The following is a 14,858-nucleotide window of genomic DNA, read 5'->3' as shown; positions in this document are numbered from 1 at the left end:
TTGAGAGTGCAGCCGTTGGTGAATCAGTTGAGGAGTATTGGAAGCAGAACCAGCAGTAGCAGTTTAGTCAGGGGACCTGGGGAGAAATCATATAATGCCCAGTGAGCTCTACACAGATTGAGAAGCTCCACAGTCTTTACCAATGTTGTCTGCCTCAATCAGAGAAAAATAGAGCAGGGATTTGCAGGCTGAGGCCGGCAGGGCGTTCAGAAACTTGTAGTTCCACACTAGACGGGGAGCCACAGTTCCCTACCACTGCAAAAAGTCATTGTGGAACTTTCACTAAAACTATGGCAAAGAAAATCATCAAAGAAACAAGTCTGAATTACAGTAGTCAAGCTTGTCCATAACCTCTATGGTTATCACACATGTAAATAGCGATAACCACAAGTCTATAAGTGGATTTTTGCATTCTGTCCCTACAGAGAGTCATTTTTACATCCCCACAAATCTTCTCATTGTGTAAGTGGATGTTTTTCTGTAGCTCTTATTATGGTAAGCAGAACAAAACAGTCTGCACTGATGAGGCTATTGAAGGACGAAACAGTCTGTCTATGGTGGAAGCTCTGTGTCGGCACACTCCTGACTCCTGTACTAGGCCCTAAAAGCTCACTGCATATGGCATTAATACAAAGGTCTGCTACTGTAGTTACCTGGTGTTACGCTGAACTTTATGGATCTGTTCATTTGCAAAACAAATAAGATCTCCATCAGTACGGTGAGCGTTAAATTGCCCCTTGGTGTTCAAGACTCTGCAGAAATGCTTGGTATGTGTGCCAGGCAACCGGATAACACATGTACAGGAGAACTGAAAATCCAGTTCCACAAATGTAAAAGAAAAAGACTAAGGGGGTAATTCCAAGTTGATCGCAGCAGGAAATTTTTAAGCAGTTGGGCAAAACCATGTGCACTGCAGGCAGATTGAACTCACCACACCCAAATCTAACTCTCTCTGCACATGTTATATCTGCCTCCCCTGCAGTGCACATGGTTTTGCCCAACTGCTAAAAAATTTCCTGCTGCGATCAACTTGGAATTACCCCCTAGGTACAAAAAGTTGACAAAATTCAAAAATTTTAACCTTCATTAACTATTAAAATAATAAAACATGTATTTTAAATAATGTTCTTATGTTATCACCATAATAGTAGAAGTACCACTGTTCCCTATCACTCAGATAAAAGCTGCTGTGGTTTTCTCATACATATAACGTCACTCCTATACAGTATATCTGTGCACTGGCTGGCCCTTGAACAGTAGCAGTATACATACTATTAACTATTGTTCTGACAGCTGTTTACTTACACACACTGGATCCTGCGATAGAGTTGGCTGCAGTGGTGGTTAATGCATGTTTGTGAGTGGTTGATTTACGAGGGTAGACCACTGTGGTATTGGGGGCCACTGGTCGAGGGCTGGTCTCATTGCCGGAAAAGGTTACTTGTCTTCTAACGGTTGTCTTAACAATGGTGCCAGCTCTAGAGGTAGTTGTGTGTACCTTGCTGTGGGTACTGCTCTTAGTAGTGGCAGGGCTACAAGTTACTTGAGCAATAATAGACACCGCCGTGGAACTCTTGGAGTATGATATGGAGTTTATACTTATTGCGACAAGGCTTACAGTCACTGTTGCTGTGTTACTTGACCCATTAATTTTACGTGGACTTTTACTCATTTTTCGATTTACAGTATCTACAGTCAGCAGCATCTCCTGATTATAAACATCGGCGGAACAGAGGAGAGTCTTGCCAGATTCTGTCTCTTTGACCACGCTTACAGACAGTTCTGGGAATGTACAGGAGCTATTGGTGCCACCAGATCCAGAGGACACTGTGGCAGTATCGTTACATGGGGAATTTGGTTTGGACCTCTGGGCTTGTACAGTCAACAAGAGTTGGGACGGTGATGGTTCTCCCACGTTTGCTGATATAATCTTGGTGTTGTCGTTCCCTGGTTGGGGTATGCACACCGTGATATTCAATGTGACAACATCAAGGGTAAGAGATAGCTCACTGGTCTCCTGAGTCTTCTCCCTGGTCAACGGTAGTTGTTTGTTTAATGGGTTGTTGGATTCAGTCGTTGTGGCTGAAAAAATATATATAACATTATCCATGATAGCGTTTTATATAGAGGACATGTATCAGTTACTTTTGTTTTCATCTACAGTATAATGTTCCAGTGTTTACAACTATAGTATGTATGAACCATATACTACGTGGGAAATTGGGAACTCAAACCCCTAGTCACTGGAATGACTCCGACAATGAGCCAAATGTAATAACCCAGGCTGATTTAGGGGTCTATTTACTAAGCCTTGGAATTAGATAAAGTGGAGAGAGATAAAGTACCAGCCAACCAGCTCCTAACTGTCATTTTTCAAACCCAGCCTGTAACATGGCAATTGGGAGATGTTTGGCTGTTACTTTATCTCTCTTTATCTCGCTTTACGGATGCCCATTTGTCAAGAATCACGTTTGCAATGGGCGCGATATTAACTCTCAGAATCACAGTACAGGATGAGAAACTCACGGTGGGATGTAACAATCTACACCGGCAGAGACAAGGGGATCCGTTGTGCTGGCCATTGCTGGGTAGGAACCCTCTGCCGGCTAATTATGTATAGCATATCCCATGGGCTATAACCAGGGGTGTAGGGAGGGCGGTTCCGGTGGAGCGAAGCTCTAGGCGCCGGAAACTTCAGAGGGCGCTGGACAGTGGCAGAGCAGCAGGGACCGTTACCCACACCACACGCCCTTTGTAGTCTGGCATCGGCGTTTCACAGACGTGGCCCGGGATGGCAGCAGCAGTGAGACAGAGCAGCACGCACAGCAGGGTTCTAACTGGCGGCTGATACCTGCTTAGCTCCTGTCACCCGTGTGGCTGCACAGGAGGAGGCTCCGGCTCCATAGGGAAGGCAGGCGGTGCTATGAGAACATAAATAAATTGGAACTGAGGATGATGATGTGACTGGGGCATGAGTATGATGATTGGGCAAGGGGCAGAGGATGGTGATGGGGCAAGGGGCAGGAGGCAGAGGATGGTGATGTGGCACGGGGCAGAGGATGGTGATGGGGCAAGGGGCAGAGGATGGTGACGGGCCAGGTGGCTGAGGATAGTGATGGGGCAAGGGGATGGTGATGGGGCAGGGGGCTGAGGATAGTGATGGGGCAGGGGACTGAGGATGGTGATGGGGCAGAGGATAGTGATGGGGAAGGGGGCTGAGGATGGTGATGGGGCAGGGGGCAGAAGATAGTGATGGGGCAGGGGGCTGAGGATGGTGATGGGGCAGGGGGCTGAGGATAATGATGGGGCAGAGTATAGTGATGGGGCAGCGGGCTGAGGATGGTGATGGGGTAGGGGGCAGAAGATAGTGATGGGGCTGAGGATAGTGATGGGGCAGGGGGCTGAGGATGGTGATGGAGCAAGGGGCTGAGGATGATGATGGGGCAGAGGATAGTGATGGGGCAGCGGATAGTGATAAGGCTGAGGATGGTGATGGGGCAGGGGGCAGAAGATAGTGATGGGGCTGAGGATAGTGATGGGGCAGGGGGCAGAGGATAGTGATGGGGCAGGGGGCTGAGGATGGTGATGGGGCAGGGGGCTGAGGATGGTGATGGGGCAGGGGGCTGAGGATAGTGATGGGGCAGGGGGCTGAGGATGGTGATGGGGCAGGGGGCTGTGGATGGTGATGAGGCAGGGGGCTGAGGATAGTGATGGGGCTGAGGATGGTGATGGGGCAGGGGGCTGAGGATAGTGATGGGGCTGAGGATGGTGATGGGGCAGGGGGCTGAGGATAGTGATGGGGCTGAGGATGGTGATGGGGCAGGGGGCTGAGGATAGTGATGGGGCTGAGGATGGTGATGGGGCAGGGGGCTGAGGATAGTGATGGGGCAGGGGGCTGAGGATGGTGATGGGGCAGGGGGCTGAGGATAGTGATGGGGCAGGGGGCTGAGGATAGTGATGGGGCTGAGGATGGTGATGGGGCAGGGGGCTGAGGATAGTGATGGGGCAGAGGATAGTGATGGGGCAGGGGGCTGAGGATAGTGATGGGGCAGGGGACTGAGGATAGTGATAGGGCAGGGGGCTGAGTATGGTGATGGTGCTGGGGGCTGAGGATAGTGATAGTGCAGGGGGCTGAGGATAGTGATGGGGCAGGGTGCTGAGGATAGTGATGGGGCTGAGCATGGTGATGGGGCAGTGGGCTGAGGATAATGATGGGGCAGGGGGCTGAGGATGGTGATGGAGCAGGGGACGGAGGATAGTGATAGTGCAGGGGGCTGAGGATGGTGATGGGGCAGGGGGCTGAGGATGGTGATGGGGCAGGGGGCTGAGGATAGTGATGGGGCAGGGGGCTGGGGATAGTAATAGGGCAGGGGGCTGAGTATGGTGATGGTGCTGGGGGCTGAGGATAGTGATAGTGCAGGGGGCTGAGGATAGTGATGGGGCAGGGTGCTGAGGATAGTGATGGGGCTGAGGATGGTGATGGGGCAGTGGGCTGAGGATGGTTATGGGGCAGAGGACTGAGGATAGTGATGGGGCAGGGGGCTGAGGATGGTGATGGGGCAGGGGGCTGAGGATGGTGATGGGGCAGGGGGCTGAGGATGGTGATGGGGCAGGGGGCTGAGGATAGTGATGGGGCAGGGGGCTGGGGATAGTGATGGGGCTGAGGATGGTGATGGGGCAGGGGGCTGAGGATAGTGATGGGGCTGAGGATGGTGATGGGGCACGGGGCTGAGGATAGTGATGGGCAGGGGGCTGAGGATGGTGATGGGGCAGGGGGCTGAGGATGGTGATGGGGCAGGGGGCTGAGGATAGTGATGGGGCAGGGGGCAGAGGATAGTGATGGGGTAGGGGGCAGAGGATGGTGATGGGGCAGGGGGCTGAGGATGGTGATGGGGCAGGGGGCTGAGGATGGTGATGGGGCTGAGGATGGTGATGGGGCAGGGGGCTGAGGATAGTGATGGGGCAGGGGGCAGAGGATAGTGATGGGGCAGGGGGCAGAGGATAGTGATGGGGTAGGGGGCAGAGGATGGTGATGGGGCAGGGGGCTGAGGATGGTGATAGGGCAGGGGGCTGAGGATGGTGATGAGGCAGGGGGTTGAGGATAGTGATGGGGCTGAGGATGGTGATGGGGCAGGGGGCTGAGGATAGTGATGGGGCTGAGGATGGTGATGGGGCAGGGGGCTGAGGATAGTGATGGGGCAGGGGGCTGAGGATGGTGATGAGGCAGGGGACTGAGGATAGTGATGGGGCAGGGGGCTGAGGATGGTGATAGGGCAGGGGGCAGAGGATAGTGATGGGGCAGGGGGCTGAGGATAGTGATGGGGCAGGAGGATGGTGATGGGGCAGGGGACTGAAGATAGTGATGGGGCAGGGGGCTGAGGATGGTGATGGGGCAGGGGGCTGAGGATGGTGATAAGGCAGGGGGCTGAGGATAGTGATGGGGCTGAGGATGGTGATGGGGCAGGAGGCTGAGGATAGTGATGGGGCTGAGGATGGTGATGGGGCAGGGGGCTGAGGATAGTGATGGGGCAGGGGGCTGAGGATGGTGATGGGGCAGGGGGCTGAGGATAGTGATGGGGCAGGGGGCTGAGGATAGTGATGGGGCTGAGGATGGTGATGGGGCAGGGGGCTGAGGATAGTGATGGGGCAGAGGATAGTGATGGTGCAGGGTGCTGAGGATAGTGATGGGGTAGGGGGCAGAGGATAGTGATGGGGCAGGGGGCTGAGGATAGTGATGGGGCAGGGGACTGAGGATAGTGATGGGGCAGGGGAATGAGGATAGTGATAGGGCAGGGGGCTGAGTATGGTGATGGGGCAGGGGGCTGAGGATAGTGATGGTGCTGGGGGCTGAGGATAGTGATAGTGCAGGGGGCTGAGGATAGTGATGGGGCAGGGGGCTGAGGATAGTGATGGGGCTGAGGATGGTGATGGGGCAGTGGGCTGAGGATAATGATGGGGCAGGGGCTGAGGATGGTGATGGCGCAGGGGACGGAGGATAGTGATAGTGCAGGGGGCTGAGGATGGTGATGGGGCAGGGTGCTGAGGATAGTGATGGGGCAGAGGACTGAGGATAGTGATGGGGCAGGGGGCTGAGGATGGTGCTGGGGCTGAGGATGGTGATGGGGCAGGGGGCTGAGGATGGTGATTGGGCAGGGGGCTGAGGATAGTGATGGGGCAGGGGGCTGAGGATAGTGATTGGGCTGAGGATGGTGATGGGGCAGGGGGAGAGGATAGTGATGGGGCTGAGGATGGTGATGGGGCACGGGGCTGAGGATAGTGATGGGGCAGGGGGCTGAGGATGGTGATGGGGCAGGGGGCTGAGGATGGTGATGGGGCAGGGGGCTGAGGATAGTGATGGGGCAGGGGGCAGAGGATAGTGATGGGGTAGGGGGCAGAGGATGGTGATGGGGCAGGGGGCTGAGGATGGTGATGGGGCAGGGGGCTGAGGATAGTGATGGGGCAGGGGGCTGAGGATAGTGATGGGGCTGAGGATGGTGATGGGGCAGGGGGCTGATAATAGTGATGGGGCTGAGGATGGTGATGGGGCAGGGGGCTGAAGATAGTGATGGGGCTGAGGATGGTGATGGGGCAGGGGGCTGAGGATAGTGATGGGGCTGAGGATGGTGATGGGGCAGGGGGCTGAGGATGGTGATGGGGCTGAGGATGGTGATGGGGCAAGGGGCAGAGGATGGTGAGGGGGCAGGGGGCTGAGGATAGTGATGGGGCTGAGGATGGTGATGGGGCTGAGGATGGTGATGGGGCAGGGGACTGAGGATAGTGATGGGGCAGGGGGCTGAGGATAGTGATGGGGCAGGGGGCTGAGGATAGTGATGGGGCTGAGGATGGTGATGGGGCAGGGGGCTGAGGACAGTGATGGGGCTGAGGATAGTAATGGGGCTGAGGATAGTGATGGTGCTGGGGGCTGAGGATAGTGATAGTGCAGGGGGCTGAGGATAGTGATGGGGCAGGGGGCTGAGGATAGTGATGGGGCTGAGGATGGTGATGGTGCAGGGGGCTGAGGATAGTGATGGGGCAGGGGGCTGAGGATAGTGATGGGGTTGAGGATAGTGATGGGGCTGAGGATAGTGATGGTGCAGGGGGCTGAGGATGGTGATGGGGCAGGGGGCTGAGGATAGTGATGGGGCTGAGGATAGTGATGGGGCAGGGGGCTGAGGATAGTGATGGGGCTGAGGATGGTGATGGTGCAGGGGGCTGAGGATAGTGATGGGGCTGAGGATGGTGATGGGGCAGGGGGCTGAGGATGGTGATGGGGCAGGGGGCTGAGGATAGTGATGAGGCAGGGGGCTGAGGATAGTGATGGGGCTGAAGATGGTGATGGGGCAGCGGGCTGAGGATAATGATGGGGCAGGGGGCTGAGGATGGCGATGGGGCAGGGGACTGAGGATAGTGATGGTGCAGGGTGCTGAGGATAGTGATGGGGCAGGGGGCAGAGGATAGTGATGGGGCAGGGGACGGAGGATAGTGATGGTGCAGGGGGCAGAGGATAGTGATGGGGCTGAGGATAGTGATAGTGCAGGGGGCTGAGGATGGTGATGGGGCAGGGGGCTGAGGATAGTGATGGGGCAGAGGACTGAGGATAGTGATGGGGCAGGGGGCTGAGGATGGTGATGGGGCTGAGGATGGTGATGGGGCAGGGGGCTGAGGATAGTGATGGGGCAGGGGGCTGAGGATAGTGATGGGGCTGAGGATGGTGATGGGGCAGGGGGCTGAGGATAGTGATGGGGCTGAGGATGGTGATGGGGTACGGGGCTGAGGATAATGATGGGGCAGGAGGCTGAGGATGGTGATGGGGCAGGGGGCTGAGGATGGTGATGGGGCAGGGGGCTGAGGATGGTGATGGGGCAGGGGGCTGAGGATAGTGATGGGGCTGAGGATAGTGATGGGGCAGGGGGCTGAGGATAGTGATGGGGCTGAGGATGGTGATAGTGCAGGGGGCTGAGGATAGTGATGGGGCTGAGGATGGTGATGGGGCAGGGGGCTGAGGATGGTGATGGGGCAGGGGGCTGAGGATGGTGATGAGGCAGGGGGCTGAGGATGGTGATGGGGCTGAAGATGGTGATGGGGCAGCGGGCTGAGGATAATGATGGGGCAGGGGGCTGAGGATGGCGATGGGGCAGGGGACTGAGGATAGTGATGGTGCAGGGTGCTGAGGATAGTGATGGGGCAGGGGGCAGAGGATAGTGATGGGGCAGGGGACGGAGGATAGTGATGGTGCAGGGGGCAGAGGATAGTGATGGGGCAGGGGGCTGAGGATAGTGATAGTGCAGGGGGCTGAGGATGGTGATGGGGCAGGGGGCTGAGGATAGTGATGGGGCAGAGGACTGAGGATAGTGATGGGGCAGGGGGCTGAGGATGGTGATGGGGCTGAGGATGGTGATGGGGCAGGGGGCTGAGGATGGTGATGGGGCAGGGGGCTGAGGATAGTGATGGGGCAGGGGGCTGAGGATAGTGATGGGGCTGAGGATGGTGATGGGGTACGGGGCTGAGGATAATGATGGGGCAGGAGGCTGAGGATGGTGATGGGGCAGGGGGCTGGGGATGGTGATGGGGCAGGGGGCTGAGGATGGTGATGGGGCAGGGGGCTGAGGATAGTGATGGGGCAGGGGGCAGAGGATGGTGATGGGGCAGGGGGCTGGGGATGGTGATGGGGCAGGGGGCTGAGGATGGTGATGGGGCAGGGGGCTGAGGATAGTGATGGGGCAGGGGGCTGAGGATAGTGATGGGGCTGAGGATGGTGATGGGGCAGGGGACTGAGGATAGTGATGGGGCAGGGGGCTGAGGATGGTGATGGGGCAGGGGGCTGAGGATGGTGATGGGGCTGAGGATGGTAATGGGGCAGGGGCTGAGGATGGTGATGGGGCAGGGGGCTGAGGATGGTAATGGGGCAGGGGGCTGAGGATTGTGATGGGGCAGGGGGCTGAGGATGGTGATGGGGCAGGGGGCTGAGGATGGTAATGGGGCAGGGGGCTGAGGATGGTGATGGGGCTGAGGATGGTGATGGGGCAGGGGGCTGAGGATAGTGATGGGGCAAGGGGCTGAGGATGGTGATGGGGCAGGGGGCTGAGAATGGTGATGGTGCAGGGGGCTGAGGATGGTGATGGGGCTGGGGATGGTAATGGGGCAGGGGGCTGAGGATGGTGATGGGGCTGAGGATGGTGATGGGGCAGGGGGCTGAGGATAGTGATGGGGCAAGGGCCTGAGGATGGTGATGGGGCAGGGGGCTGAGGATAGTGCAGGGGGCTGAGGATGGTGGTGGGGCAGGGGGCTGAGGATGGTGATGGGGCAGGGGGCTGAGGATAGTGATGGGGCTGAGGATGGTGATGGGGCAGGGGCTGAGGATAGTGATGGGGCTGAGGATGGTGATGGGGTACGGGGTTGAGGACAGTGATGGGGCAGGGGGCTGAGGATGGTGATGGGGCAGGGGGCTGAGGATGGTGATGGGGCAGGGGGCTGAGGATAGTGATGGGGCAGGGGGCAGAGGATGGTAATGGGGCAGGGGGCTGAGGATGGTGATGGGGCAGGGGGCTGAGGATAGTGATGGGGCAGGGGGCTGAAGATAGTGATGGGGCTGAGGATGGTGATGGGGCAGGGGACTGAGGATAGTGATGGGGCAGGGGGCTGAGGATGGTGATGGGGCAGGGGGCTGAGGATGGTGATGGGGCTGAGGATGGTAATGGGGCAGGGGGCTGAGGATGGTGATGGGGCAGGGGGCTGAGGATGGTAATGGGGCAGGGGGCTGAGGATGGTGATGGGGCTGAGGATGGTGATGGGGCAGGGGGCTGAGGATGGTAATGGGGCAGGGGGCTGAGGATGGTGATGGGGCTGAGGATGGTGATGGGGCAGGGGGCTGAGGATAGTGATGGGGCAAGGGGCTGAGGATGGTGATGGGGCAGGGGGCTGAGGATGTCGATGGTGCAGGGGGCTGAGGATGGTGATGGGGCTGGGGATGGTAATGGGGCAGGGGCTGAGGATGGTGATGGGGCTGAGAATGGTGATGGGGCAGGGGGCTGAGGCTGGTGATGGGGCAGGGGGCTGAGGATAGTGATGGGGCAAGGGCCTGAGATGGTGATGGGGCAGGGGGTTGAGGATAGTGCAGGGGGCTGAGGATGGTGGTGGGGCAGGGGGCTGAGGATGGTGATGGGGCAGGGGGCTGAGGATAGTGATGGGGCTGAGGATGGTGATGGGGCAGGGGGCTGAGAATAGTGATGGGGCTGAGGATGGTGATGGGGCAGGGGGCTGAGGATAGTGATGGGGCTGAGGATGGTGATGGGGCAGGGGGCTGAGGATGGTGATGGGGCTGAGGATGGTGATGGGGCAGGGGCTGAGGATAGTGATGGGGCTGAGGATGGTGATGGGGCTGAGGATGGTGATGGGGCAGGGGACTGAGGATAGTGATGGGGCAGGGGGCTGAAGATAGTGATGGGGCAGGGGGCTGAGGATAGTGATGGGGCTGAGGATGGTGATGGGGCAAGGGGCAGAGGATGGTGACGGGGCAGGGGGCTGAGGATGGTGATGGGGCTGAGGATGGTGATGGGGCAGGGGGCTGAGGATAGTGATGGGGCTGAGGATGGTGATGGGGCATGGGGCAAAGGATGGTGACGGGGCAGGGGGCTGAGGATGGTGATGGGGCAGGGGGCTGATGATGGAGACGGGGCAGGGGGCTGGGGATAGTGATGGGGCAGGGGGCTGAGGATGGTGATGGGTCAGGGGAAGAGGCTGATGATGGGAGCTGTGGCTGAGGAAGGTGTTGTGGCAGGGGGCTGAGGATGGTGATGGGGCAAGGGGCTGAGGATGGTGATGGGGCAGGGGGCTGAGGATGGTGATGGGGCAAGGGGCTGAGGATGGTGATGGGGCAGGGGGATGAGGCTGGTGAAGGGGCAGGGGGCTGAGGCTGATGATGGGAGCTGTGGCTGAGGATGGTGATGTGTCAGGGGTCTGAGGATGGTGATGGGGCAAGGGGCTGAGGATGGTGATGGGGCAGGGGGCTGGGGATAGTGATGGGGCAGGGAGCTGAGGATGGTGATGGGACAGGGGGCTGAGGCTGATGATGGAAGCTGTGGTTGACGAAGGTGATGTGGCTGAGAATGGTGATGGGGCTGTGGGTGAGGGTGGTGTTGAGGGACTGAGGACATGGTTTAGGGGCTCAGGAAGAGGATGAGATCCTGAGGTGATGAGGGCTGGGGACAGTTATGAAGTGCTAAGGGCCCCAGGGGAAGGAGGGTGTGGGACTAAGGGTGTATGAGTGGGGGGTGTATGTGTAGGGGGTGGGAGGGGGGGCGCCGTGATGTGAGCGTGCTCCGGATGAAATTGCTTCATGCTACGCCTCTGGCTATAACGGGCTATTTTATTGAATAGTCTTCCCCTGTATAGCAGGGTAATTAGCAGACAATTAGATGTGGGGCGAATTGAATATGCCTGTAAATCTAGTTGCCACTATTTCCAATTTGTGCGCTATTGCATCATAAGTGGTGGTAAGCTGTGTTCCTGTATATTACACAGTGTTGTGTAGGAACTAATGGTGGTGTTAGTGAATAAGGTTATATGATTGAAGATTACGTAAAGGCAAATAATGACTCCAAAATGACTAGTGAGGGAAATACTATAAGAACTAATGGAAAAGAAGTGATGACGTAGTTGCAATTGAATTATTAGCAATCCATGTAAACAATAAGTTGTGTATACGCCATAATTTTTTGCTACAGTTTTTTTACTCCAAAATGATTTTGTTTTATAATTGTAAGAAAGTCATTTGTGATAACTTCTATACTTTAGTAGCTATCCCCTATCTGCGCACCCTCACCGCCTCCCATCGCACTGTGCAGAACCAATCTGGGCATCCAGCTCTATAAAATGTAAAACCACATGATGCAACACGCAGAGACAGCAACCTATGTATAACCTCTTCTAGTCCGCCTAGCTGGGGCATAGTGAGATTGGAGAGCTCACAATCATTTCCACTTCCGAGTAGGGAGACTAAAGGAAATTTAGGGCGGCTATCCAATTAGTCCCAATAAAGCGATTGTCTCTGATGCCATCACTTAGCGCGGATTATGCTTTGCATGCATAAAAAGCATAATCCGCAATAAGTGCCCCTTAGACCCACGATAGGTGCCGCAAAAATACATAGATCTGCGGCTTTTCACGGAACCTACTGTATGTATTTTTGCATTGAAAACGGTGGTTTTTGAGTTTTCACACAACCTAATTGGATAGGGGTGATTAAAAAAGCCATGAAAAACACATGTTTTTCATGGCCCTGTCACTATCGCGGGTAATTGGATACCTCTCTATTGGGTCTATTTACTAAGCCTTGAATGGAGATAAAGTGGATGGAGATAAAGTACCAGCCAATCAGCTCCTAACTACCATGTCACAGGCTGTGTTTAAAAAATGACAGTTAGGAGCTGGTTGGCTGATACTTTATCTCCATCTAAGGCTTAGTAAATAGACCCCTTAGACTGTAAACCGTTTTTAGTACTTAATTTATTAAAAAGTACTTTATTGTATAATAAACGTATATATAAACTGGGAACAAATAACAACTGTGGGGTCTATGTACTAAGCGTGGGAGAGAGATAAAGTATCAGCCAATCTTCTCCTAACTGCCATGTTACAGGCTGTTTTTTTAAAAATGAGTTAGGAGCTGATTGGTTGGTACTTTTATCTCTCTCCACTTTATCTCTCTCCAATGCTTAGTACATAGACCAGGCTTGTATGTATGTGGACCATTCCCTTGACAAAATACACTAATACATTCTAAATAATTCATTCTATACCTCACATGTTAATATCCCTTTGTGCAGGACCCCCTTCCCTATTATTACTATAGGTAACATTTGTAGAAAATAAAGACATGTAAAAAGAAGCAGTAAATAAAAGGAAATGAGAAAGGCTGTCTTTGCTGCCTCATAAGCAGCTGGCTGTAGGCAGGTGTCTAGTTTGCCTATATGGTAAATGCACACCTGAGGGTATCTGTGTAATGTGCACACCTGAGGGTATCTGTGTAATGTGCACACCTGAGGGTATCTGTGTAATGTGCACACCTGAGGGTATCTGTGTAATGTGCACACATAAGTGTATCTGTGTAATGTGCACACCTGAGGGTATCTGTGTAATGTGCACACCTAAGTGTATCTGTGTAATGTGCACACCTGAGGGTATCTGTGTAATGTGCACACCTGAGGGTATCTGTGTAATGTGCACACCTGAGGGTATCTGTGTAATGTGCACACCTAAGTGTATCTGTGTAATGTGCACACCTGAGGGTATCTGTGTAATGTGCACACCTAAGTGTATCTGTGTAATGTGCACACCTGAGGGTATCTGTGTAATGTGCACACCTAAGTGTATCTGTGTAATGTGCACACCTGAGTGTATCTGTGTAATGTGCACACCTAAGTGTATCTGTGTAATGTGCACACCTGAGGGTATCTGTGTAATGTGCACACCTGAGTGTATCTGTGTAATGTGCACACCTGAGGGTATCTGTGTAATGTGCACACCTGAGGGTATCTGTGTAATGTGCACACCTGAGTGTATCTGTGTAATGTGCACACCTAAGTGTATCTGTGTAATGTGCACACCTGAGGGTATCTGTGTAATGTGCACACCTAAGTGTATCTGTGTAATGTGCACACCTGAGGGTATCTGTGTAATGTGCACACCTGAGGGTATACATATAATGTGCACACCTGGGGTATCTCTGTATTGTATCATTACATAAATCATTGTAAGTCTGCTACTTCAGGTGATATAACATTGGAATAATGTAACTATATACTGTCTAGGCCAGAGGTTCTCATGGCACCCCAACAGTCCAGGTTTTAGGTATAGCCATGGCTCAGCACAGATGGTTAAATCAAATTGACTGAGGTACTAATTAAGTCACCTGTGGCCAAGCATGGATAAACTTAAAACCTGGACCGTTAGGGTGACTTGAAGACCGTGTTTGAGAACCTCTGGTCCAGGCCATTCTTATCTTACCTAGCGCGCATAGAGTCAGCAGAAAGAACGCTTTCCCGTCCATCCTACAGATCAGAGACACAGCAGCGTGACCTACTAATAATAACGGGTAGTCGGAGCATTTTATACCAATGTCCCTTACACAGGAAGTCTTATCACTAAGCAGGGCTGCTACACGTTACTGATAAGGCTGTTTGACACGTAATGAGATAAAACTGTGAGACACTGTACATTGGCCCTCATTCCGAGTTGTTCGCTCGGTATTTTTCATCGCATCGCAGTGAAAATCCGCTTAGTACGCATGCGCAATGTTCGCACTGCGACTGCGCCAAGTAACTTTACTATGAAGAAAGTATTTTTACTCACGGCTTTTTCCTCGCTCCGGCGATCGTAATGTGATTGACAGGAAATGGGTGTTACTGGGCGGAAACACGGCGTTTCAGGGGCGTGTGGCTGAAAACGCTACCGTTTCCGGAAAAAACGCAGGAGTGGCCGGGGAAACGGTGGGAGTGCCTGGGCGAATGCTGGGTGTGTTTGTGACGTCAACCAGGAACGACAAGCACTGAAATGATCGCACAGGCAGAGTAAGTCTGGAGCTACTCTGAAACTGCTAAGTAGTTAGTAATCGCAATATTGCGAATACATCGGTCGCAATTTTAAGAAGCTAAGATTCACTCCCAGTAGGCGGCGGCTTAGCGTGTGTAACTCTGCTAAATTCGCCTTGCGACCGATCAACTCGGAATGAGGGCCATTATACATACGGCACCTTATGGTAACTGGTACTTTGCATATTCTGCGGTCTTACATTCTTTCATTTTAATTACATAGAAATATAGAATTTGACAGAAGATAAGAAACATATGGCCCATCCAGTC

General features: G+C 54.3%; 1 protein-coding gene across 1 annotated transcript; it reads right to left on the bottom strand.

Annotated features, from left to right (window-relative positions):
• LOC134947929 (mucin-5AC-like) lies at positions 1-14,074 on the bottom strand. The gene is made up of 3 exons (XM_063935739.1): positions 14,005-14,074; positions 1,306-2,082; positions 1-76 (listed from the first exon to the last, which is right to left on the bottom strand). The coding sequence occupies exons 1-3, from the start codon at positions 14,045-14,047 to the stop codon at positions 24-26; spliced, it is 873 nt and encodes a 290-aa protein (XP_063791809.1). The 5' UTR covers positions 14,048-14,074; the 3' UTR covers positions 1-23.
• Between the last annotated feature and the right edge of the window lie 784 nt (positions 14,075-14,858).

Source organism: Pseudophryne corroboree, chromosome 8 (assembly GCF_028390025.1).
Source record: "Pseudophryne corroboree isolate aPseCor3 chromosome 8, aPseCor3.hap2, whole genome shotgun sequence".
NCBI classification, from domain to species: Eukaryota; Metazoa; Chordata; class Amphibia; order Anura; family Myobatrachidae; genus Pseudophryne; species Pseudophryne corroboree.
This window is presented reverse-complemented; position numbering and strand designations above follow the sequence as displayed.

Coding starts and splice junctions, on each gene's coding strand:
- LOC134947929 (XM_063935739.1), bottom strand. CDS start 14,047: ATGGACGGGAAAGCGTTCTTTCTGCTGACTCTATGCGCGCTAG. Junction 2,083..14,004: donor GCTGACTCTATGCGCGCTAG/GTAAGATAAGAA, acceptor ATATTTTTTCAG/CCACAACGACTGAATCCAAC. Junction 77..1,305: donor TATCGCAGGATCCAGTGTGT/GTAAGTAAACAG, acceptor ATTTCTCCCCAG/GTCCCCTGACTAAACTGCTA.